This window comes from Cavia porcellus, unplaced genomic scaffold (genome assembly GCF_034190915.1).
Source record: "Cavia porcellus strain 051 isolate PalLab524CR breed Dunkin Hartley unplaced genomic scaffold, mCavPor4.1 scaffold_19, whole genome shotgun sequence".
Lineage (NCBI taxonomy): Eukaryota > Metazoa > Chordata > Mammalia > Rodentia > Caviidae > Cavia > Cavia porcellus.
This window is the reverse complement of record NW_026947502.1, coordinates 51,756,459-51,782,060: the sequence shown is the minus strand read 5'-3', so window position 1 is coordinate 51,782,060 and position 25,602 is coordinate 51,756,459. Positions and strand designations below refer to the sequence as shown.

At 50.2% G+C, this 25,602-nt stretch overlaps 2 protein-coding genes across 6 annotated transcripts in view; one reads left to right on the top strand and one right to left on the bottom strand.

Moving 5' to 3' along the window:
- Sla (Src like adaptor) overlaps positions 1-2,356 on the bottom strand; it is a 50,731-nt gene extending 48,375 nt beyond the window's left edge. The window contains exon 1 of one of the 5 annotated variants that reach the window (XM_063231043.1): positions 1,833-2,356. In XM_063231043.1, the coding sequence (XP_063087113.1) occupies positions 1,833-1,843 (11 nt within the window). In that variant the 5' untranslated portion in view covers positions 1,844-2,356. The remainder of the gene's footprint in view (positions 1-1,832) is intronic. The other 4 variants (XM_063231041.1, XM_063231042.1, XM_063231045.1 and 1 more) reach the window with 4 other exon arrangements.
- Positions 1-24,476, top strand: part of Tg (thyroglobulin) — a 200,558-nt gene extending 176,082 nt beyond the window's left edge. Inside the window, exons 44-48 of the mRNA XM_003467344.4 lie at positions 9,404-9,585; positions 10,512-10,619; positions 21,683-21,817; positions 23,176-23,366; positions 24,266-24,476. Coding sequence (XP_003467392.1) covers positions 9,404-9,585; positions 10,512-10,619; positions 21,683-21,817; positions 23,176-23,366; positions 24,266-24,384 — 735 coding nt within the window. The 3' untranslated portion in view covers positions 24,385-24,476. The remainder of the gene's footprint in view (positions 1-9,403; positions 9,586-10,511; positions 10,620-21,682; positions 21,818-23,175; positions 23,367-24,265) is intronic.
- The last annotated feature ends 1,126 nt before the right edge of the window (positions 24,477-25,602 follow it).

The window sequence follows — 25,602 nt, the reverse complement described above, 5'->3', positions numbered from 1 at the left end:
GCTTGGCTTCCAGGTTCTCTGCTCTCCATTCCCGTTTTCTCCTTTCAGGGTCAGGTGCAGCATGAGCAGTCTTGGGCTTCTGCATCCTACCCAGCTTATCCCCCGCTACCAGCCAGATGACAGAACGATTTCAGCAAAAGTCAGGGTGGAGCTGGGGCTGGCTTTCAAGGCTATTCTGTGCTGACTGCTCCCCAGGGGCAGTCCCAGGCGCTCTGTAGCTTCGGCCCAGACCCTGCCCTTGATCTCTAGATTGGTTCAGATAACAATCTGGCCACCTCATTATAACTTCTCACCCCACATTCACAGCAGACTGCTGGCCCCAGCCGCAACCCCACCCCCAAGCCAGCACACTCTCCCACAGTCTTTGCCACCTGGGAAACAGCTGCTCACTCTCCTCATACTCAGCCTTGACACCAGCAGGCATCTGGGTGCCGCCCTCTGCCAACATTCCGTCAGCAGCTCTGTTCCTCTGTCTCCGCAGCAGACTCAGCACCCAGCTGCTGCTCACCGCCTCCTGGGCCGCCGCTCCCAGGCTGCCATCCTCTTTCTCTGGGAACTTGGCAGAAGCCCCACTGCCTCCCTGCTGCCTCAGCCCTCACTGTCAATGAGGACCACTGCCTGCACCCGGAACGGTTGTTGTGGACCGAAGTCATCAGGCCACTCCTCCACGCTTAGCCCCACAGTGGCATCAGCTCTCCTGGAGTCAAAACAGAGCTCTCACCAGGACTTAGAGAACCTACGAGGCCTTAGTGGCTCCCTGGCCTCACTTCCTGCTCCTTCCTCCATGGCTCACTGTGCTCCAGTCACTTGTCAGTCCCTTTGATGTCCCCACACATGCTGAGCACACGCCCACCTTAGAGTCTTGCGTTTGCTCATCCTTCTTCTAGAGTGGCCCCGGGAAGCACAATGCCTCACTTTCCCTCAGATCTGCCTGTCAGACTCTAATTGCATTTGTATCTAGACAGTGTTAAGCGTGTTCTCGTTAGTCCAAAACCAAGACCTGGTCATTGAACCACTCGACATTTACGAGGGCATTTGCTATGTCCCAGATGCTGGGCCAAGTGTTTAGGCATAAATATTGAATTCTTGCCCTCGAGGTGGTCACAGTCAGACTAGGAAGTAGAGAATAAACCAGATAAACAACCTATCTATGGGCATCCTCCTTCTGAGCCTTAAGAAATGAAGGGCAGGGAACTGCTAGGCCCGTAGTGGCACTGCCAGCAAGGATGACACATGGCTAGGAAACTGAGCAGAACCCCATAAACTTGGCTGTCTCACCCAGATAGGAAGAGAGCTGTGGATATCCTTGGATTATATTCAGAAGCATCCAAGTTTCCCAGACCTGAGCCTCATTTGTCCTGCTTATAAATTCGGACATTATAATATTCCTATAAAAACAATCAAGAATTTAAATATACTTCAATTCCTGAAAAATAGTTTGACCTCAATAAATGTAGTTTTTGCTTAATTCTTTAATCTTAATAGGATTAGCATTCCTCATCCAGAGTGAGCCACAGAAAGCTGGAACACAAAGAACAGGCAGTCACTGAATCACCTCTCCTGACCCGAGACCAGTATCCAAACTACAGCAGACACAGACGTGTGCACACACTTCTTCCTCATGCCTATCCTGCAAAGTGCTAGCCAGAGCCCAAGTCATAAATTTACACAGGAAATCCCAGGACAGCTTGGAGTCCCTACCCAGTGCAGGACCCCAGACCCAGCCACCGCCTTGGCAGGGATGCACCAAAGCCCCACACCCTCTGCCAGCCCAGCTCAGCTGTAGCCCACCCGGGGAACCCCAGTGGTCCCCAGCAGAGTTTGCGACATACCCACGGAGCATCAGGGCTGCTTGGGATGCCTAGAAAGGCTCCATTCCTGTGAACGGTCCTATCTTCTGAAGTAGTAGCTTTCCATTGAAATTCTTCATCAGTCTCTGTGATAGGGAATTTCCACCCCCCTTTTCCTCTTCCTTACTGGTGAAATTGACAGTCTGCCTACATTAACTGGGCACTCATTTGCATGATCAAAAGCAGATTTATTCCAAGAGGCAACGTTCCATCTTCCCCTCCAAGCACAAGCGTCTCCAAGGAAGCCAAGGGAAATCAGAGAGGCAGCGCTGCCGCCGAACCCCAAGCTTGGCCAGGCATCAGCCCCTTTCGGGAGCAGGTGGGATGGGGGCCTGTGCTGCCGAGGCTGCCTGAGGGCTGGAAGCAGCACCTGGCAGCTGAGGAGCTGGCATGAGCCCCAGCACAAGGATATTGAGTCCTTAGTGACAGGCTTACAGTAAGAGTGCACAGGAGTCCCCAGCGTTCGTATGAAATTTCTTGAAAAGAGATGATACTGCACCGGATCCTGGTGCTCATAGTGGGGGGTTTAGTCTAGACCCAAGCCAGAGCTGGGGGTGGAGTCAGAAAAGGAGATCTCAAGTGTGCAATATAAGTTGCTTAGCAAGTCCGAGCTGCCACTTCTTTAGCCTTCTAGTGACACAGTGAATGAACCACTCCTTCCTTTCCCCCAGCACTGACACCGTCTTCTGAACCTTTCTGTGAGAGGGAATCTAGGAAAGGAAACAACTCTCACCCCCTGGGGACCCTGCTGCTGCCAGTCTGGAGCTCTGAGCTGCCCCCATACACTGTGACCCCCACACACACCCCCTGTGACCCAGGTCCTCACAGCCCCAGGCTCACGTTACCCCCCATAGCCTCATGTTCTGGCTTAGAGAGGTTGATTCCTTTCCCTCAGTCAACATATGCTGTGCCAAGCTGGAGTCTCTGTGATACTGTCATGATTATTATATTGTTTTCCTTCTAATTTAAAAATATATTCTTGTGGATCTCTGAAAGTACAGTGGACATTGGACTCCAGGCCTGCCCTGCTTGACTGAGAAGGAAGCCCCTTAGTGTCACAATAAGTGGAGGAGTCAGGAATCTTGCATGCCTGAGTTACTCCATGAAAGCATCCAGCAGACTTCCTAAGACTCTGCTGTATGTGTTGGACTCTCTTCCAGGATTCAGGAAAGCTCTAACTAAACAGACAAAGCCCCAGTCGTGGTATGTAGTTTCTGAGGGGCACAGACAAGTGATGATGTTCACACAAACACAGGAAGAATTTCAGATCTTGAAGAAAAATGTTCTGGAGAAAATGGAAGCAGGTCAATTGTGGGGGAAGTGGCAGAATGGGAGATGTAGTCTGGGGTGCATCCAGGGAGGTCTTTTGGAGGAGGGGACTTGGGGTTGAGATCTGTGCAGTGAGAACAAACCCTAGGGACATCTCTGGCAGAGCCGCTGCAAAGTCACACAGGGGGCCACCGAGGAGTGCTGGGAACACAGAGCAGGAAGTGTGAGGCACCTGAGGAGACCGTGCTGTGAGACCGCAGGTACCACCAAGCAGGAGATTTTATTCCTCTTATAGCAGGTGGTTACAGAATGCGTTTAAGCTAGGATATTCACCTACCCTTTTATCAAAGAGCATTCCGGCAGCTGACTAAGAGACAAGTAACAAAGAAAGACCAGAGTACACTGATGTGGAGATCCAGGGGATGAGCTGGTCGCCTCAGCAGGGCAGTAGATGTGGAAGTAGTTAGGAGTGGTAAGATGCTAGACCTGGGGGCACATGCCTGTTACCCCACCACTATGGGCTGCCGAGGCTGGAGGGGCCAAAGTTCAAGTCCAGCTTGGGCCACTTAGTGACTTAGCAAGACTCTGCTTCAAAGTGAAAAATATAAAGGGCTATCCTCACTAGCTGATCAAGGCCGTGCTGCACGGCAAGGGGAGGTGGGTAGTGAGAAGGCACTAGGTTCAATGTGTAGTCCTGGAAAAAGAAAGGGGGAGAGAGAGAGACAGAGAGAGAGAGAGAGAGAGAGAGAGAGAGAGAGAGAGAGAGAGAGGTGATCCAAATTACGCTACTGCTTGGCTCGGCAGCTGGGGTATATGAAGTGGGACTTTAGCAGACAGTCTAGGGCTGTGGGAACAAATTTGGAAGAAAATCAGGAAAATCTGATTTCATGAAAGCCAGTAAAAGGAAAGGTTTGCAAAGGGAGTGGAGGCAACTGGTAAAAATCACAGTGGAAGCTGAGGGAAATACGGGCTTCCGGCCCTCACAGGACAGTGATGGTGAGAGATACCAAGGCCGCATCAGCTGTGGGAGGTGATGGCAGCCTGAACAGAGCCGCCACTGGGGTGGGGGGTGTCACTCTGCCTTCTGAAACCACCTCCTGCCCATTGCTTGACAATCCTTGTGGAGACCAAATGGGCGCCTGAGGAGCACCTTACTCATTCAAGAGCTGGACTCACTTGCCCGACTAGGCTCCGCTCCACAGCAAAAACTATGTGGTCTCCACTCCCAATCCTCCATTTCTCAATGGTGGTAGGTCAGTCTGAAGCCCGTGTCCATCAAATATACAAATAGGTGCTGTGTCCCAGCTCTCTGGGAGCTCTGGAAAGGTCTGGGGCACTGGCTCTTTCCTCCATTTATTTGTCTATTTGCATTTTCCCACAAGAATCAGGTGAACTCTGGCAGGCTTTCTAGTGTTGGGAATTCTGCTCCAGTCTACTTCTTTCCAAATCTTGGGTGTTATAACCATTATGTAAAACTTGCAGAACGACCAGTGCACAAACGAACAATGATCAAGGGCCATCTCCCTGCCTATGGAGCAGCATCCAATACCTGCCTGGGATTCAAGCTGTGCTACCCATCTACTACCCTCTTCCAAAAGAGAATTCTTTTGGGTAAATAAAAATGGGTTAAAGACAGGTAACAAAGGAAGACAAGAAGGTACTGATGTGGAAATCCAGGGGCAAGCTGATCAGGCGATGATGCACTTGAGCTGAGATAGGGGGAGAGAGAGGCTCAGGACGACCACTGGGATGGAGTGCGACAGAATGCTAGGTGACATGTGCTTGGGTATAAGAAAGTGGGTGCTGGTCTCACTGAGGGTCTCACTGATGGTCAGAACTGATGGTCAGCACAGAGATGGGGAGCTGGCCTGTGCACAGTGGGTCCCATGGAACCATTTCCCAGGAGGAAAGACGTTTGTTTGGCTGAAGGTCTGAGGTTCTGGTGAAGGAAGTTCAGGACTCTATGGCTAGGTTATTGTGGAGGTGAACGGAAGAAATGACCCCACCCCCAAGCATGTGTGAATAGAAAGGGGAGAAAGGAGGCAGGAATAACAGCTAGGGCTCTCAGAATTCAAAACTAGGCAGAGGTAGGAAAGAGGGCTCCAGAAATGAGCATGAGAGATAGCTGTCTAAGTGAGACGAGCCAAGGGGTGGGTGTGGTCAGCAGGACAGTGTCTCTGGGAGCTACTGGCAACCTTACTGGGGGTATCGAGAAGCAGGAAGGAGAGAAGACACGTCCACTGAGTGCATGCCTTGCTGAGGGCAGAAAGACACACAGAAAGCACCCTTCTGGGGGAACCAACAGTAGCTGCTGAGTTCCAGGTGGGCTGGCCCAGTAGGGAGTTGCACAGTCTGAGGGAGTGAGGGGTAGTCTGTGCAGTAAAGGTCCCCAGAGCACAAAGCAGCAGGCCTGAACCTTCAAGTGCAAAGGGCCTGGGTCCAAGTGGAGGAGGAAGCACTCAGAATGGGCCATTTCCCTAAGAATAGGCCAGTGCAGGCCTAGGAGGCAGTGCTGGAGGTGTCAGTGTGAGCTGCGTCCTAGATGGTGCAGCTGGGAACCCACTGGCTCCTCCCTAGGGCCTGCATGCCACAGTGGTGCAAGGTGCCCACCCTGCTCTGTGCACCTAGGCTCTGTTGGTGCCCAGCTGCAGACCACCATGGGTGAGGTGTTATCTAGGCGAGAAGCACAGGATGAAGCCCCCATTAATCCCGCCTCCTGTCCCCTGGCCTCACTTCCTGCTCCTCTGCCCTCACCCACCACATGACCCTGCGTGTGTACAGCTGCCCCTCACCTCTCTTCTGGGCTCAGATGCCTTCCGTGCTGCCCAGATGATATGCAGTGGGCACTTTCTCCCCCTGCCAATGTCTACCTCTTCCCTGCCTAGTGGGGAACAGAAGCATGCAGAGGTGTCTTCCCTGGACACATTTACTCTGCAGATGAAGCCTGAGGTCACATCCTGAGCTGGATTTGGGTTGTGTCTCTTAATGGCCAGGTGCCTCTCTTAGCAGCAAGGCACTCAGGATGACCCCAAACCCTTGGCATCTCTCAGTGCTTCCCAGTGGCTTGACTCCCTGACTGTCCTTTAAAACCATATACAGAGGACCTTCTCATGCTTGATAATCCCTTAACACAATTTGACTGGACAGATCCACTGCCAGGGACAGCTCCTGCCTGTGATGAGCGTTTGTGGAAGTGTCTGCAGCCCAGGGCTCTGATTAAGCCAGCAGAAGCACCTTTGCTCAGCTCTGCACCAAAGATGAGGTGATGTGTGTGATGGGTTTTGTTTAAAATGTGCCCTGCCACATTCCTGTGCCCTCTGGAGAGGGCCCACATTCCCAGAGCTCTATCACATTCACTCTGGGAACGTTTTGCCCAGCTGGCCTCAGGCTAGGGGACCCGGCTGAGTGCTGAATCCTCCCAGGAGCACAGAATTGATCTTCTCCCCTACAGTCACTTCTGTCCAGTCCTGGGCTGTGCATTATAAAACACCTGTGGATCCAGGCGTGGTGGTGTACACCTGAAATTTCAGCACTGTGGGAGACTGAGGCAGGAGGATTGCAAGTTCAAGCCCAGTTTGTTGGTCTCAAAATAAAAAAGAACCAGGAGTATAGCTCAGTGGGATGGCCCTGGATTCAATCCCAATACCAAAAAAAAAATGGGAGAGCAGAAATGCTGCTCGGACCTGGCCCCTCCTGCTGCACCCCTTCTGTCCTCAGCCATGGCCCCTCTCCTGCTATGGCTCCCAGCTGAGGATGCAGCCTGAGCATTTGGGAAGCCCCTGCAGCAACTTGGCACCATGTTCTCTTGCACTGCCTTTTAGACATTCATATTATTCATAGGAAGACATGAAAACAGAAAGAAAACCAGGAGGGAGGAACTTTCTTCCATCAAGACAAACACTCAGAGCAACTGGAGGCGTTTTCTCCTGTGAAATAAAGAGCTTTGGGCCTTGAGCTCCTCTTTCCCCTCGCTGACAGAAGCCAGTGAATATCCAGGATAAGTGCAAACAGATCCCTTTCAAGAAGTGCCTTCTACCAGCCTTTGCACTCACTGCTTCAAAGAGTCGCATCTAACAACGCTGACAAGCGAACTTCAGCCCCAGTTTGCCCACAAGGAACCTGAGGATGAGAAAGGCTGACTTTCCCAGAAGCACACAGCAGGGAAATGTCCTGGCCCCAAGAGCCACCACCCTCCCAGCCCACACCACAAGCAGACCGTCTCAACGTGCAGCAGAATGCTTTGCCTATGACTGCTCAGGTCCCTTAATCCTCAAACACAGGGTGTCGGTATTAGGGAGCCCATTTTAAAGATGCGAGCCTCTGAGAAAGGTGAAAATGTCTCTACCAAGCTCCCCTAGGTCTGGAAGCTGGCCCTTGAACTAATGTGGCCTCTAATGCCAGTGCTGTGTCCACTGCATTGAGCCCAGGACCCATGGGCAGACTACCTGCCCTCTGTGCTGTGCCTGACCCTTACCACTATGAGTGGGTAAGTAGAGAAAGGGATGGGGCCTGATGCTCCCAGCAGGAAGTCCTGGGCTTGGTCCAGCCCTCCTGGCCTGCACCAGGCATGTCACCCAGGTCACACAGCTGTTCAGCTGCTTCTGTGAAGCATGAGGGAAATACATAGTGCGAAGCTGTAAGTAAGAGGAGGTGGGAAAATGGTGACCAATACCACATTCCTCATGAAATGTTCCAAACGGAAGACACTATGCACAGGTTCCCCTTTAAACCACTGGTAGCTGTGGCACCAGCAGGAGGATCAGGATGACGTGTTTGAGTGGACAAAACTGGCCTGGCCCTGACCAGAGGGAAGCTGTCTGCTGTGTGTAGCTGCTGAGAGCCAGGGCTGGGAGCACCATGCATAGATGCACTTATGAGTCCATGAGAGAGTGTATGTGCATATTTGTGTGTGTGTGTGCGTGTATGTGTGTGTGTGCATGCATGTCCGTGTGTCCTGTATGCACATAATCTCCTCCTTTAACAGTGCGTGATCATGGTCTGTAATACTGAGACACCACTCACAAACTCTCTATTCAGGATGAGCACATGTTAATATGCTTCCGTGTTGGCTTCAGACTTCCTTCCAAGGAGTCTGAGCGAGCCTAGAGCCTAGCCCCTGCTCCCGGCTCCCTGCCTCTTTCCCCTGCTTCCCTGTGGGGCCGGCCAACGGCAGGGGACAGATGTGCCTTTGACTAGTTAGCCCTCTCTGGGCACAGGCTGAGCTTGATTAGCCCACTGACAGGACAGATGTCCTCTCAGGAGGGGCACAGTGCAGTGCTGGCCCTTGACTTCTAATCCAGTGTGCTTGAAATGTTTAGACATGCGGTGTAAACATGTCAGGGGTGCTGATAAATGGGGACACGGTTTATGCAGAGCCTAAACATGTGTAAACACAGATCACAGGCCTGGCCAGGGGCCCAGCGTCTGGGCAGCTCTCCCTGGAGCTGCATGCCTTACATTCTGCTGTCCCTTAAGACCAGAAGCAAGGAAATGACCTACCCTGCACTCCACAGTGTGGGTAGCAGCAAGGCCAGGCTAAGGCAGGGCGCAGGGAAGGAGGAAAGGCAGGATGAGAAGAGAGACACACAGAGAGTGCGTGCGTCACTCCTGTCGGGCATGTACCCCCTTGGCCAATGCCTTCCCTGCCTGACCAGTGTGAAATACCCAGCCGGCCTCTCCCAGCCACTCACTCTACCTTCAAGTGTCCTCCCAGAGAGGCCCCCGATGAGCTATGTGTTCAGCTGCCCATTCCACTGGACCACACGCCCAGGTGAAGAGCTGCAGCTAGACCAGAATGTCTGTGGACTCTCTCCCAGCCTGGCACAGGCAGCCTGGAGAGAATGTTCCCCACACAAAGGTACATTTATATTTTCAATGACTGAGTTGGTGGATGGAGCTGAATTGAGCTGGGATGGCTCAGAGCACAGACACACAGAACCTGGTCAGAGCAGCCCAGAGAGAGCTGGTGAAGCTGGGTACATGACCTACTGACAAGTGGCATTGATGGCCAGCATTGACCACAGGAGGTGATTCATATGCATGTCTTTTTTGCCCTTCCTGTGACCTTCTGTGAAAGATGTCTTTGTTTCCACATCTTTACTGGAAGGCACAGAGGGGCACAGCCATCGCATCTAAGGTCACACAGCAGGAAGAAAGCAGCACGGGGTTCAAACCTGGCAGTTTGGGTCCAGCACCCTGAGCTTCATGCAGTGCTCTACCACTTCTCAGAAAGAAAATTCTAGAACAAGTCTAGAGTTGAGTTTTTCTTGTTTTTGTGTTTTCAGAGATTTGAGGAAAGTCAAGGTCGGACTGAGAGCAAAACAGCCTTTTACCAGGCACTGCAGAACTCCCTGGGTGGCGAGGACTCGGATGCCAGCGTCCTGGCTGCAGCCACGTGGTACTACTCCTTGGAGCACTCCCAGGATGACTACGCCTCCTTCTCCAGGGCGCTGGAGAATGCCACCCGGTGAGCCGGCCCAGGGCTGCGGACCCAGCGATGATGTGTGGAAGAGGCTGAGGGCCTCGGGCTTCAAGCTTGCGGTGCCCTCTCCCCTTCACTCCATCCACAGCACAGGGCAGCGCTGCCAGGGTCCGTCCCAGGGTCAGTGGAGAAATAGGGACTCTACTGACCAGCCTACCTGTCTCAGCCCCTGGAAAGACACAGGACTATCAGCTGCCACTTCCGAGATTCATCCACATCCCTCAAGAGAAGCTGAGATGGGACCAGGGTAGTGTGAGCCCGGAATCTGCAGCTTCACCCTCCCACCATGCTAGACTGAATAATTGTGGGTTTGAGGGCTGTCCTGTGCTGTGCAGGACAGGGAGCATCGTCTTGACTTGTACCCACTGGACTCCAGTAGGAACTTTCCACCCCCTATGGTAACAACCACAGAAGGTCTCCAGGAACCTCAGTGAGAGGTAATCTCACTGAGAGCTGCAGGTTTAAAAGTATCATAGGCATGAAATGTCTTTGAGGACTTTGTTTTCATTTAAAATGCATAGATATTTTATGTCCGGCTCCACAATGTATTTACTACATTACTGTAACAGAGTGCAGTACCAAGTCTTTATGTGACACTGACATTCTAAGAAAGGCTTTAACCCATGACTCGCTTGGCCTCTGAGATGCATCTCCATGGATGCCAGCTTTGGGTCACAACCTGCCGTAAGCCAGAGCGAATGATGTGCTGTGCCTCAGTTTTTCCACCAGGGTGGCAGCAAAGCCACAGGGAAAGGGGCTGAATGTGGAGACCAGTGTCCTCTGCAGGCTGGGGCAGAGGAGCCTGGGGGATGAAGGGACTGGGGGTGCTCTCGCTTGGGAGAAGCTCTTCCCTGGCCTGGCTGTCCACAGAGCTGTGTTTCACCAGGTTCCCTCTACTGTTTTCTCCCCAGGGACTACTTCATCATCTGCCCCACGATCGACATGGCCAGACGCTGGGCAAAGAGGGCCCGGGGGAACGTCTTCATGTATCACGCCCCAGAAAGTTACGGCCATGGCAGGTAAGGGAGCTGTGTGGCCACAGGGAGCAGGCAAGAGAGCGGCCTGGCTGGGGACCCTGTCACTGCTGTGAGCCAGGGGGATTCAGAGAAAAGGGGGGGACTGAGGAATAAGCCTTGGTCAGTGACAAGGGCTGTTCCTCTGCTAACCACACTTTACCTCCGTTTCATTGTCTGAAAAATGGCAACAGTAAGACAGCCGCTTTATTTCCCCTGGTGTTACAGACAGGGAAGTAAAACAGGAGATGTGGTGAGCTTTCTAAGGCTTTCGTTATTCATTACTGATTGATTAACTTGGCTTGGGCATTCATCCTGCACTTTATGCCTCTAGAAACAAAGCACTCGCCTTATGAAAATGATTTCCCATGTGCAGAAGGATTTTTTTTTTTTTTCAGTTCAAGGCAAGGGTAAAATCACTGTGCTTGTCTCCTTTCCTCTCCTCCCGGGAGGCCCATGCGGACCTTCTGTTCTGTTCTCTGTGTCTGAGCACAGGACCAGGGTCACAGTTCAGATCACTGCAAAGAGCTGAGGCTCCATGGAGGTCCCTGCAACCACCAGGACAAGCAGCTGGCTAGCAACAGAGCAGCAGCCTGCCCTGGCTTCACTAAGCCTCTATTCTATACTCTCCTTCCCCTGAATGCAGCTTCCCTGCATAAGACAATCCAGTTTCACCTCCTAGAAGCTGGCAAGTGGTTCAGACTATGCGAGGGCACCTGCAGGGTGGGCTCTGGCTCTGGTGAGAGCTTGTTAGTAAGGGAACATGAGACAGCCCTAGGGTGAGGTTAGAGGGTCGAGGAGTCCCAATGGGCTGTAGCCACAACTGCTGGAACCAGCCTTAGCTGTTCCTTCCAGCGCCAGGCACTCAGATTCTCCTGCTCCACCCTGGGTCCCTTGCTGGGTCTCTGCATTCCTTTCTTTGAAGATAAGGTTTAAGGCTCCTCTAGCAAAGTTAGTTCCTCAGGAGCCTTCATAAGCTGAACCCCGCTGGGCATGATGGTACACACCCACAATCCCAGCACCTTGGGCAGGGATGCAAAGGTATTAAGAATTCAAGCCCAGACTGGGGGATGTATTGAAGCCCTATCTCGAAATAGAAAGTAAACTAAAATAACTGTAGCTCAGTGAGAAAGCCCTGGGTTTAATCCCTCACACCATTCTCTTTAAAAAGCATGCCTGCGCCTTTGATCCCCAAAGTTTGCAGTGGGGAAAAGAATAAGAAACACACCCACACGTAAAGGTGTGCAAATAAAGGGGAAAGCAGTCCTGTGTTTCCTGCAGAATGGATGCTGCCTGGTCCCCTCCTAGGTAGTGGCGGAGCGCTCCAAAGATGGAGCTCAGCTATGGAGGCTGGAAGGGTAAAGTCCAGTTGTGGGCTGGGTCTGCTCTTTTGAAGGGGGTGGCGGGCCTGTCCCCTGCTGATGGCAGCCTTGGACTCCTTGGGATGTAGATGATGCATGCTCCCAGTGCTTCTCACATCTTCTTTTTTATTTGTTTGTCTTTGTTCCAAATTGACCTTAATTTGACTTCATTACTTCTGTGAATAGAGAGCTTTGCTTTGAACAATTGCATTCTGGAGTTAGGACAATGGCGACTCAGCACCTCATCTGATCATGGAGAACAAGTCTTTTCTGCTTTACCATTCATGTTTCTTGAGGCTCAGTTTTCCTAACTGTGAAATGGGAGTAGGGAGGTATGTGTGGCTGGCAACTAATTCTTCCATGGAGCTTGGTGGGTCCTGGGCTCCTGTGAGCTGGAGTACAAGGTGGGCCTTTGCCTCCAGGACCCTCTTCATCTCCCTACCAGGGCTCTAGAAACATTCTCAAGCATGCTCTGTTCATAATGGTTTGGACTCTTAGCTCAGGTCTCCCCAGGGCACTCAGTTTCTATCATTTCTGAAGGAGACACTCCCAGAGACACCGATTCCTCTGAGCATATGGGCATAGAGACAAATGAGTATCATGGTGAAAGGTGGGGGTGTCTTCTACTTCTGATATGACGCATGCCATTGACATTAGACTCTTATCCGCTCAGTGACCCACAGCAAACCATGCACTCTCCTCAATGACTCAGGTCCTTTCCTGGACAATGTGTGTTTGCTGAACCTAAGGGCTGGGCGTGTCCCCAGTGTTCTCAGCCATCAGAGCGTGTTCTTGACAACATCCTGTGCAGTCTCCCTCTGCCACAGTGACCACAGGGCCACCCATATGGTAGACACTGGAATCGGCAACAGATCACAGAAAGGGAGTCTTTGATTGTTGGCAAGCTTATCTTTTCTTCCCCAGGAGATAAGATCAGTTTCCCTGCTTCTCGGTCTCCATCTCTGTCTTTTTCTCCTCCGTTTCTCTCTTTCTCTGCCCTGGAGCTGTCACACCTTTCATTTTATTTCTGGCTCGAATCTACACACTTAAAATACATGCGTGTGTGCTGCTTTCCCAGCCATCTGTTTTGTACCCACTTCTGTTAGCGTATATTAGATTTCCTGGCGAAAGCTAGCGAACAATACACAATATATTTTGCTTCCTTACAGACCGTTGCTGTTAGATCACAGAATATCAGTGAGGTTCTCTGCGGCCCACAGGACTGTTTGAAACTGGGGGGCAAGGGGCAAACATCTATGAGGAAGGAAGACACATTGGATGGGGGCAGGGAAATAAAGAAACCAAAATCTAAATCTTTAAGATTCTGATTCAGGGAATCACAGGCTATGGAAGATGATTTCGCTCACTCCTTCACTTTACAAAGAACAGAAGCCAGAGGTGGCCGGAATTTATCCCTGTCCCAGTGCCCCTAAGAAGCCATCTAGACTTAAGATAGTGCCTCATTCCTCTCAGCTGCAGCTGCCTCAGCCAAAGTCTTACTAAATATTTGCCATGGCTACGTCTACTTACTAGCTCTGACTCTGAGGAAGTTGCTTCACTTCCCTGAGCCTTCTTAGGATGGCTGCTATACCTGGATGGAATAGTAATACCTTCCCAATGCAGTTTCTGTGAATCTGCATGGTGTTTAGCCCAAGGCATGTATCTAGGGGTGTGTGTGTGTGTGTGTGTGTGTGTGTGTGTGTGTGTGTGCGTGTGTGTGTATGAGTGCATATAAATGCACACATGCATGCATATCTGGCAGGCTGTGACTACAAATACTCCTGATATGAGAGTTAAACAGGTGAGGTTTTAACATCCTTCATCTCACTATCCCCACTTATGAGATTGGAGGAGTCACCTCCACCTCACGGTGTTCGTGATGTGTGTTTAATGTAGGGGAGATTGTAGATATTTAGTATTTGGTAGCAAAGGTTCTTTTTCTTTTAGAAAAAAATAAAGGTCTGATAGGAAAAATAAATAAAAATGACTAAAGCAGCAATAATGCTCCTTCTTGTTAAGCTGCCCCAACTTTGGAAAACAAAGCTATAAATTCTGGACTCATGGTGCTCTGATCTCCACTGTTTGCATTCTAGACACTCCTGTACATTCCAGGGCCCTTAACCACTCCAGATACAAAATATTAACTCTTCAGGCAACTGCTGTGGTGTTTTGGAAGCAAGAAACCAAAGAACAGATTAAGGAGCTGGATTCTTGAATTGGGTCCATCAGCCTTAGCTGCATCCTGTGTGATTAACAAGATTATTGCCCAGTATAGATGAGCATCAGTCATGTTCTGAAACTGACCGCTCCAGCCCCATGACACAGGAGAGCTTGCTCTCCACTTCCTCCATAGCATTGATTCAACGGGCCCGTACCTAATGCTCTCCACGAGCTGGACATGGGTCAGACTGCAAGGTGAAGGGGCTGCTGCCTGGACAAAGACCAGCGCAAACACCAACCCAGAGCATGTGGTGAGACTAGAGATAGTACTAAGAGTAGGTCAGGGCTGTGGAGAACTCTCTAGAAGGGTGTGATCCCCTGGGAGACTTGAACAGTGACCAGTCCCAAAGTAGGGCTCACAGAGGCCAAGATCCTGAGGTATGAAAAGCCTGAGGGAGCTGAGGGCTGAAGTAGGGGGAGTGCTTAGGGTGTGCAGGAGAAGAGAGGGTCTTGTGGTTCACTTGGAGTTATAAGTCCTAGCAGCAAAGCGTTAGTGTTTTATTTGAGTGTGATGGGAAGTCATCAAAGATGCTTAAACAGAGGAGCTATTTAGAGTGCACATAACCCAAACATAGTTCACTGAATCCCTAGGTATCTTGTTGTGGTTGCTGTTCTTGTTGTTGTTAATAGAGTGTAGAACAAAAGTCCTGCTATGTGATGGATGGTCAGTCAGAAAGGCCATTAAAATGGGAAATTATAAAAACATGATCAATACAGGTATAGCTACATAACTTAAACATCACACTTTAACTTTAAGCCTACATTCCCTTCCCAATCTTTGGGTTTGGGGTCGGAGAGTCCCTATGAATTTCCTGCAAAAGTAGAAATAAAAGATTTCCAGGTCGGAGTCCTGGGAAGTGGGACTCTATATGACATAGTGTTTAATTACATAGTATGATGCCAGTGGGAAACACAACTGGACAGAGTCTTGATTCTCAGTCTGCAGACCACCTACTGATGAGCACAAGTGTGGTGGGTGTGGAAACCTCTGTTTTTTCTGTAGCACTTCATGGGGGTGCAGATAAAGTGCTCGGGCTGACCCAGCATGTCACTTGAAGCTTTGACTGCTCTGCAAGACAAAATATTCCCCAGCTCTGCTGACTTGGGGGAATTCAGGAAATGTCTTAAATATTTCATTTAGGGATGGGATGAGACTGTGTTATTTAAAGTAAATCGGGGAGTTTGTGTTTAGAGCATTGTGTAGCAAGTCTATTTATAAAACACAAGTCATTTGTCATGCTTATTATTTCCTGATTAATTCACAGGCAGAAACTGAGCTTTTGCAGATTAGATTTGCACAAAAAGAGTTTTTGATTCCTAAGGGATTCAACAATTTCTCACTCTCCCCATAAATAATAAAAAAAACCCAAACAGAACAAAACAACAAAAAAGCCTGGGATATAGCAAAGGTTTCCAGCCCTCCCTGCTCCTTTGGTTCCTTTGGAAGAAAAGGTCAGAAGATGCCAGCTAGAGGTAAGGAACGGAGTGTATTCATGGGGATGGGGTCAGCAGATTTCTTCCTACAAACGGAAGGGCATGACAGACATCCCTATGATAGCTACACGCTCTCTGTGGTCCCACCAGCCTGGCTACAGTGCAGCAGCCTCCTCCCAGACCACCCCCTGCCCCTACCAGTGGGACAGTGGCTTCTGTACTGTGCAAGCCAGGCTCAGCCTACCTTCCAGTGAGGCCATTGCCCTGGGCTCTCCTTACGCACAGTACTTCAGCCAGCCTGGGTCTGCTTCCTGACTCTGCAAATGAAGCTAAAGCCAGTGGCACACAGAGCTGAGAATCTCTGCAGTCTGGTCCACGGCCTCTGGCTGCCAGGGATCAGCCCTGAGCTGCTTTGCAGCCAGAGTGGGTTGTAAGATAAGCAAGGACTGAAGGACAGGATTGGGGCACTGTGTGGGAAGAATCTAGTTTCTGTCCTGGGAGCACTAGGTCTTCTCAGCTCATCTTCTCTCCCACGTCACCCTAGCAGTCATTGTAAGAGATTTATGATTTGCTGGCCACTGACTGAGCGACCACCAACCTTCCCCAGCCCCTGCAAGACGTGGCCTTCATTTCTACTGACCTCAGCTCTCACACTGTGCCCAGAGGCAGAAGGACCTCAGTGAGTGCGGGTCATTTATTGGTTCCCACACTTTGGGTTTCCCAGGTTGGGAGAAACTCCATTTTCACTTCTCAGAGCAATCTACCTGCCGGCAGCACCTATGAGGCCCCGTCACCTGGCTGAGCTCCCCGGCACCCTGTGCTCAGCTGCATTCCTTGCTTGTCACATTCTCCATGCAAAATGCAGTCCCCTCAGAGACTCTTAAGTGCCCATCTTTGGCCCAGGTGCCCTCTCTTACTTTGTCCACTCACCAGCACTGCGTATTTGTCTAGCCACGAGTGCTCGTGGCCGCTCTCACTGTCACATAGCTGACAGTATTTATGTTTGAAAACCGCTGGCTCCTCTGCATCTCTTGCTAGACCATGGGCTCCTTCACAGAAAGGCCGACTTCCTCATAGGCCAGGACACAGAGGACGTGCGGCCCATGTCAGCTGCGTATGGCCTTGGACCTGGCATTCCGAGAACCTATGTCACACTTGCTACTGTCCTCTGTGAATGACACTCACATAAACAAACTGAAACAAACACCATCTTTACACACACACACACACACACACACACACACACACATACACGTATACACACACACACACACACACACACACACACACATACACGTACACACACACACATAGTGAATCCTACCAGAAGCATGGGAGTTGGTCAGTTCTTCTCATACTCTGACTAAATGTAACTTTAGCATCACTGGCACTGCCTGTTCCCCAGATGGCCATTTCTAGTTTTGAGAATGACTTCCTCCACCAGGTATCTATGAGTTCCCAATGAAAGGTGTGAGGACTGAGCAGATAGATGGTCAGACCCATTTTACTGGTAGAGACACCAAGGCTCAGGAGCCCATGGTAGAAACAAGGTTTGGGCTGAGCTCAGCCAGGTAAGCAGGAAGCTCTCTGAGGCTCAATCTGCCCCTTCCATGCTGATGAAAAGATTTAAGTGTGGTCTGAGTACACCATGAGCAGCTCTGAGTAGACAAAGACAGCAAAACCATGGTTATCATACCCGAGATAGCAGACAAGAGCCTGACACCAATGTGCCCAGCCTGATCACTTACCTATCCAGTGACCACAGGTTGGAGCAAACTCTCCCCATAAGAGACTCTAATCCAGTGTGCACCAGCCTGTCTACAAGCCTGGGCCCGGAGGTTTGTCCCTTTTACCTGGTCAGGCCCTGAAGTGTCCACTTATGTCTTCTCTGCTGGTGTTCATTAAGAATCTCCACTTCTTCCTCCAGAGGTTCCTGGGCCTGTCACCCAGAGCCCAGATGCACTGAGGAGTGATTCTGCCACTCCTCCCAGGCTCCCACTCTGAGTCCCTCCTCCAGATGTCAACCTTAAACTACTCAAAATAACGCCAGTATCCCGGTAGAGATCGGCCCTACTCAGGACAACAGGCAGAAATGCTCACGCCCTTGGAGCTCTCAGTCAAACCTGCAGGATGGACTGGAAATGCAGACCTTCCTCCAGGACAGCGTCCACTGGCCTTTCAGAGGTCAAGGTCACAGTGGGAGGAGCTGATCTGTCCCAGTCCCTAAAAGCCAGATGTGTGTGCCTCTTCCCTTCTCCCTGTTCAATGATGTCACTTTGGCATTCTGAATGTGGACCTGACAAAAGAATTTGCAATCTAGAAACTGGCAAATGCCGGAAGTATGGCTGCACTCCCTGCCAAGAGCCAGCCCCTAAGCCCTCATAGCCCCTTATCAGCACTTTCTGGAGAATGTGGTAATAGTCGGGAAGCATCTCCAAGAAAGATGAGCATAAGCCCAGCGTGGCAGTGCTCACCCGTAATCCCAGCACTCTGAGAGGCTGAGACAGGAGGATTTTGAGTTTCAAATCAAGTCAGGGCAACTTATAATTTAGCTAGACCCTATTTCAAAATAAAAAAGCAAGACAGCTGGGGATATAGCCCACTGCAGAGGCCCTGAATTCACTCCCTGGTACTAATTCCCCCCAAAATCCACATAGACAGTTTCACAACTTGCACATCATTTCAGGGGACGCCAAGCCTCAGGTGGCTATGGACCAACCACCCTTACTCTTAACCTTGTGGATTCTCCTCAGGAAAGGAAAAGGGAGAGGGAAGATGGGTCAGAAATGGGACCAGGGCCTAAAAGTTTCATAGTTAAACCTTATCAAGGACTGGGCAAGCTGACTGACTTTCAGGCTCCCAGATGTGGGCACTTAGGCCCAGGAAACTTGTGCCTCTTGTCTGAGTTCACACAGACCTGGCCTGACTAAGCTGGGTTTTGAATGCAGATCATGGTTTCGAGAGTTTGTCTCTGCTTCCCTGGCAGTGCTGCGGAAGGCCGCTCTCTTCGGAAGGAACCATAGACAAGGCCACCACAGTGGGCAAAAGTACGGTTCCTCACAATGTCTGACCTGTAGATACCTTCCCTTATGTTGCAAGGGGATCTACCGATGTGACCAATGATCCTGATAGACCTAGTCTAACACCTCTAACACTTCAAAGTAGAAGCATCAGGCGAAAGAGTGCGGCACAGGGACAGGAGATAAGGACCCAACTTGTGAGGACAGGGGCCCAGCTGGCCTCCAGTGGCTGAGAACAGCCAGCCAATTGCACAGCTAGAAAGCAAAGACTTGTGTCCTGCACCTCAAGCCCACACCTGAGACGCGGGCCAAAGATGGCCTTCAGAGACCTGCGAGAGAACACAGCCAGCTGACGAAGTGACTTTAGCCCAGGGAGACGCATCCTAATGCTCCAAACTCCAGATCTTGTGAGTTGTCACGTATGCTATTTGAAGTCACTGAGCTGTGATGGTTTGCTAATGCAGACACCACAAGGTCTCAGCCATGTTCGCAGAAAGGCTCTCAGGGAGCAGCTGCTGCACCTTCCTCCCAAGGTGAGGGGTGGGCAAGTGACACTGGCAGAGAAGCAGGAGGATGGTGAGGAAGGGAGCAAGATGTGGTTCCTGCAGACCCCGGACCACCTGGCTGCTCTGGAGCCAGCGCCACCCCACAGAATTGTTCTGGGGCCTTGGCGAGAAAACTACCACTTTGAAACCACTTCCTGCATTTCTGAGAGAAGTAATGATCTCTGTCACCTGTGCATGCTGTCATAGTAAGGGTGACAGTACTCTGTGAAGTACCCCAGTGCTAGTCTGTGTTCATCTTTGTTCTTATAACCACAACTTCTACCTACCTGACATTTCTGTCTTACCTTTCTTTTCCCTTCACGTGTCTAACTACATCACTGTCTTCCTGAGTGTCCTTTCCCTGAGGGGACTACACACAGCATGGATTTACTCCGGGAGACTCGGGTTGGAGTACTGTGTCCCTACCTTGACATTGTACTGTGCTGAGTCATTTGAGGCTGTCATTCGGGGTCCTTCGCAGAAGGTCCACAATCATGGGCTGGTGGTCTGCTGCAGAGCTTGGCCCACTGTAAGGGCTCAGATAACTGGGTGCTGAAGGAACCGAGTAGATCGGTGGGTCCCAGTGGCTGGCAGTGGAGGAAGTGGGAGACAGTCAAAGCCAAACCTCTGAGAGAGAGGAGAAAGAAGTCTGATTTTTTTGCTTTACAACACTTGCACGGCGTGTACAGTTGACTACTGTACATTTCAGTATCACTAGGGTAAATGTTTAATGTTTTATCACAGATAAGTTAGATGAAATTATTATTAGCTTAATCTTCCACATGGTTAAAAAATCATAGCAGAGCTGAGCAAAAAGGCAGTTTACCATGCATGAGGCCCTGGGTTCCATCCTTAGTACTAAAAAAAATTGCAAAACACCACATTGCACCCCATAAATATATGCAAGCATAATGTGTCACTGTATAATACAGATTAGTTAAAAACAGATAAAGGAAAAAACAGACATGGAGTAAAGCAGCCGCTTTATGGGTCCCAGGGTCCTACACATTCCGATGGCATTTGTGTTTCCTGATCCCTTTTGAGAACCAAAACATCCTCTCAGAGGGCCCAGAACACCTGCATGTAGTTGCAAATGGCAAGTGGGGTCCGGGAGGCCAGGTAACTTGCCAGAGGTCACCCAGCCTGAAGGGGAGGCCCCAGGATCAGAAATGGTGGCTGCCTGGAGTCTGACACCATCCCTACTGTGCTTCCTGAAAATATCCACTCTGAGCCGACTCTTCCATTCAACTTACTCTGTGTTTCTGAGAAAAATCAAGAAATTTCCCTAGGCTTCATTTTCCTGAGCTGTGAAATTGAGATAATTCTTGTGGGGGCCAGCTAATAAGTTACGGGGCACCATTTCTCCCCAAGGTCTCTTTTACTTCTGACACAAGCTGCAAACTCAGAGATTCCCCAAGCCACTCTTAGGTCCAGGAATTTGCTGAAAAAGCTCATAAAGCTCATGGTATGAAGCAATGCTCACAGCAGTGATTTGTTATGGCAGAAGGGCATGGTGCTGAGCCCAGGGGGTCCACGTGGGAAGCACCACTGTCCTCTCCCTGTGTGGATGCAGTCTTCTCTCTGTACAAATGTGCAGTGGCACAGAGCAGCACACCCAAAATTGATGCTCACAACTCTGACTGAGGCTAAATGCGTGCCTGTGTTTCTAGGCTGTGCTGTCCCCTCCCTAAGTGCATCAGGCATGGCTGCATCTCTTTTAAGGTCCCATGTGCCAGTCTCTGCCCTCACCAAAGGCCTCCTCCCACGTGTGACCTGCTTCCCAGGAACAAGGGCAAGGCCAGACATCTCTCTGGGAAAAGTCAAATTCTTCACTACATAGTTATAAAACATGTCCCAGCTTGTCCATCCTCATGCTAGCCTGGAGGGATTGTATTGCCCACTCCAAGTGCCTCTGCAGAGCCCAGAGTACACAGGCCCTCAGTTGTCACTACTGGCTCTGCCCACGCAAGCCTCTGGATAGTCTCCCAAGTTGTCATTCTCCTGCCTGCTGCTTCCTAGAGATTCAGTTCAGCCTCAGTGTGTACTTAGTGGACAACTACCATGCATCAATGGTGAGGTGGGTTACATGGATAAACACCAACTCTGGAGAGCTGTGAGTGTGCTGGTTATACAGGGAGAAGCATTTATTACTGCATCAATGAATAAACGAGCAGGCAAATACTCAAGGGTGCCATGAGGACATGCCTGGGCTATGTCAAGGGACAGTCTGTTGGAAAATTGCTCCCCCACATCGTTGCTCAGTGTGAGTGATCCTGGGCTGGCACCCATGCCATGAATCTGCCTGTGGGCCATCGGGGCTCAAGGCCAAGCTGAATCTCAGCTATGCTGAGCACTTCCCAGGAATCTTACCCAAGCTGAGAAGTGGGAAAGTCTTTGTTTTGGAAAGAGTATGAGTTCCAGTCTCATTTGGTTTCCACAGTGGTGTATGGCTCCCCTAACTTTCGCCTCTTCTTTCCCTGTGTCCCCAGCCTGGAGTTGCTGGCTGATGTTCAGTATGCCTTTGGACTTCCTTTTTACCCTGCGTATAAGGGGCAGTTTTCCCTGGAGGAGAAGAGCCTGTCACTGAAAATCATGCAGTTCTGGTCCAACTTCATCAGATCTGGGTGAGTAGACCTGCTGATCTGAACTCTGTCATACGCGTCCCTCCCATTTAAAAGCAAAGGCCTCAGTCTGCTCAGTAGACTCAGCCTTCCTCCCTAGCTGCTGGGATCACTGGTCACTGCCCTCCTTGTCTTATCCCCCTCTCTAGCCAAAAGCACCATCATATAATCATGGTGACACTTCCAATCGTGTCCCTTAGCAGTCCAGCCACACGTCGCAGCTCTTTGGTCTGTGTATGCCCTGTGTGTTGTAAGAGGTGACAGAACATCCCTGGCCCCTGCCCAGTAGATATCAGTGGTACCCATTCATTCCAGTCCTGATAACAAGAGCAGTCTCAGGGGCTGGCCATTATCCTTGGGCAGGGGGACACCCTAGGAGCAGAGTCAGTCTCCCAAGAGGATGAACCACCACTGCAGGGTATGAGCCGCAGGCCATCCGGGCCTCCCTCCCTCCCTCCCTTCTGTCTGCTCCAGTCCTGGCCAGGGCTGCACGATGCTCACCGCCCTCACCACCCAGAGAGACCCCATGCTTCCCTCCTTCCCCTAGTTTCTATTTCTCTTTGCCTTCTTGCTGGATGTGCACTCACTCCCCAGAACTATGATAGGCACTCAGGGAAAGATAAACAGATTTTTAAAAATTCCCTGGTCCAACAAAGTCACAAGGTCCTGACACCTAAAAATGAAATCCAGGCATAGGTCAAAACAGGGCAAATTGAGGTTTTGGTAGTTTGCTATGGGAGTTGAAAAGAAAAGGATATTTCTTCTAACTGGGGTTTAGAAAGTATTTCCTTGAAAAATGACATTTATGCTGAGCCTTGAGAGCTAAATAGAATAGGCAGATGAGCCAAGGAGAGGACACCATGGGTGGAGGAGAAGCGTGGGTCAAGGTGGGGACAATGGCATGGTGGGCCTGTGTGTCATGTCTGAGGGATACAATATCCCCCCACCATGGGAAGTTGAATTGTGGGTGGCCAGCAGGGTCCTTAGCTCTGGGCCCATCCCTCTGTCTAGATCTTGCACAAACCAGGGCATCCCAGAGACTGACACTGGTGTCCAGGTCAGAGGATATCAGGTCTAAGGAGACATTGTGGTCTCCTGAAGACTCAGAAAGACCCAACAGCAGCACTAGGTGCTGACCTGAGTGATGCTACTGGATCACAAACTCTCCTCTGTCCCGAGAGGAGTGGGCCCAGCAGCCTTTATGCCTCAGTGCCTTTGGGGACCTATTCAGTCACAGTTGGTGCCACTCCTGTGGGTCCCCACCCAGTGTTCAAAGACTGAGTGCAACTAAGAAGTGATCCCGAGTGACAAAGGGAAGACCAGTTTTCTTTAGGGACATTTCTCTCTGCTCATTTCCCCAGAAATCCCAATTATCCACATGAGTTCTCATGGAAGGCACCTGAGTTTGCAGCCCTCTGGCCTGACTTTGTACCAGGGGCTGGTGGAGAGAGCTACCAGGAGTTCAGCAGCATGCTTCCCATTCGCCAGGGCCTGAAACAAGCTGACTGCTCCTTTTGGTCCAAGTACATTCAGGTCCTGAAGACACCAGCAGGTAGGGAAGCCCAGGGTTGGGGGTGCAGAGGTTGGATGGGGTACAGTACTGGTTGTTTATCTTAGCAGCCGCTGCCTAGCTATGTGCATGGCCTGCTGGGCCAGTGCCCGGGGCATTCGGGTGACTGGGTGTTGATGGCCAAGCCCCTGCCCATGACTGCTCTCTAGGGCTTCTTTTTTTGCCAAGGGTCTCCTTTTCTGATGGGACCTGGCAAAAGAAGCAAGAAGAGCCCAAGGACAGGAAGGAAGGAGGCTAGGTGGTGAGCTCCTTGCCAGGAATGCTGGTACAGGAGCCAAGATAGGACTCTGAACTTCACTCTTGCAGCCCTCCAAGGGCTGGATAGAAATCTTGGATAGGAAACTATATTCCAGGGAAACCCATTTGTTCCCACCACTTCCTGTTGCAGAGGTAATAAAGAGAGAAATTTAATCAAAATCAAGAATGTAGTGATAAGCTTGATGTCCTTGGGAAGCATATAGAAGGTGGGAGTAAGAGACAGAACCTAGTGGGTGCCTTTAGCTCTCCTGGCACCGTGGTAGAAGTCTGTGCCCAGGCTCCCTCCCAAAGGAGAAAGACTCATTTTTCCCTGGCTGAGGGTCCAGGATGACAGTTCCTTGTTGGGGAAGGTGGGAGAGGAGCAGGAAACAGAGACAGGATCACATCCAACACTTTTTAGCTTCTCACCTCTGTTTTTGACTTCTAAGACCAAACTCCAGCACCCTTGTGCCCTCAGCGTGGCCCTGCAGTTGGGAGATGAGCCAGGATCCCAACCACCTGCAGGCTCTTTGTGGGGTGCTAGCGGGGAACAGAAGTGAGGACTTTTCTACCCCAGAGGGGAAAGGACGGTGCAAGAGAATCCCTGATCTGGCCCTGACCAATCTGGCTCCCCTTTGTTTCAGATGCAGCTCTAGATGGGCAGTCAACAGAAAGTGAAGATGAGGGTTTATTGGCTGGGTCTGAACTGGAACCAAACTTCCTGGACCTCCCAGAGCCAGGTTCCAAGAGCTACAGCAAGTGACATCCCGTGATCGCTCCTAACCCGCCCACCATGTTCACTTCATTCTCTAGAATAGCCTCTTGCTTTTAATAAAGTTTCCACATGCATTAACAGTTCAGTGACTGATCTGTGAACCCAAGGCAATTTTTGGGCAACACCAAACTCTATTGTGATAACCTTCTTGGGGTTCAAACTCTGGCCTGCTGTTTATTCCTGTCCATATTTATAGAGCATCTACCATGGGAGAGGAAAAGGAAACAGAGACAAGACCACATACCAGATCCTGTCCTGGATGCTGAGAAATCAAAGGCATTGTCTAGAAAGGGGAGAAAGTCAGTCATATAGAAGACAGTGACACAGAAAATGGGGGCCCATGGATGGTAGACCCTAGAGTCACATGCTAGTCTTAGTAAAGGAAAAAATTTCTACAGCACAGTTCCAGAATGAAAATAGGAGACCAATGTGAGCTATGCAACTTTCTAGCCAGAGATCCTGAGCTTGGAACCTAGGCCACGGGGCTGGAAACAGGGAAGGGACACATCCATGGGCTTGGGGGCAAGCAGACTTGATGGCATTGCCTGAAGGTTACAGGGACAGGTGCAAGGAAACAGAGTCACTACAGCAGCTTTGGGCTGATTTGGTTTCTGGACAAAGCAGATTTCCTCATTCTCATTCTTAAGAACCACACTTGTGAAAGCAAACCTTTATAGACTCTGAGGGGAAGATTTGGGGACAGTGGGGCCGGGGGGCTGTGAAAGCAGCATGTATGTGTTTATGGCTGTGTCACAGACTTGTACAGTGAACAATCACTGGTCATATAAGGAAAAAGAAAGCCAGTGAGCACTAAGGCAGCTGAGGAAGGAAGAAGGAATTTAAAAACGTCTTGATAGTCTCAGAATGGAGAGTAGATATCACATTCATAAAATGTGAGCAACATGCTATCATTTAGAGTAAAATTGAAAAAGCATGAAAAATAATTACACTTTTATATTTTACACAAAATTCCTGAAGTAAAAGTATTCATCTCACCAAAGTAATCAGAAAATAGGAAAATACACAATAATATACAGAGGGAAATCTAAATAAAATAGTGTATGCATATAGAAATGTCATATATGTATAGTAATAAACAAACCCACTTCCTCTCTTTCTCTCTATTCTGTCTCTGTGTCTGTCTGTCTGTCGCTCCATCATAAACAAGTTGGAATTAGTCAGCAATTTCTGTCATTTACATGACAC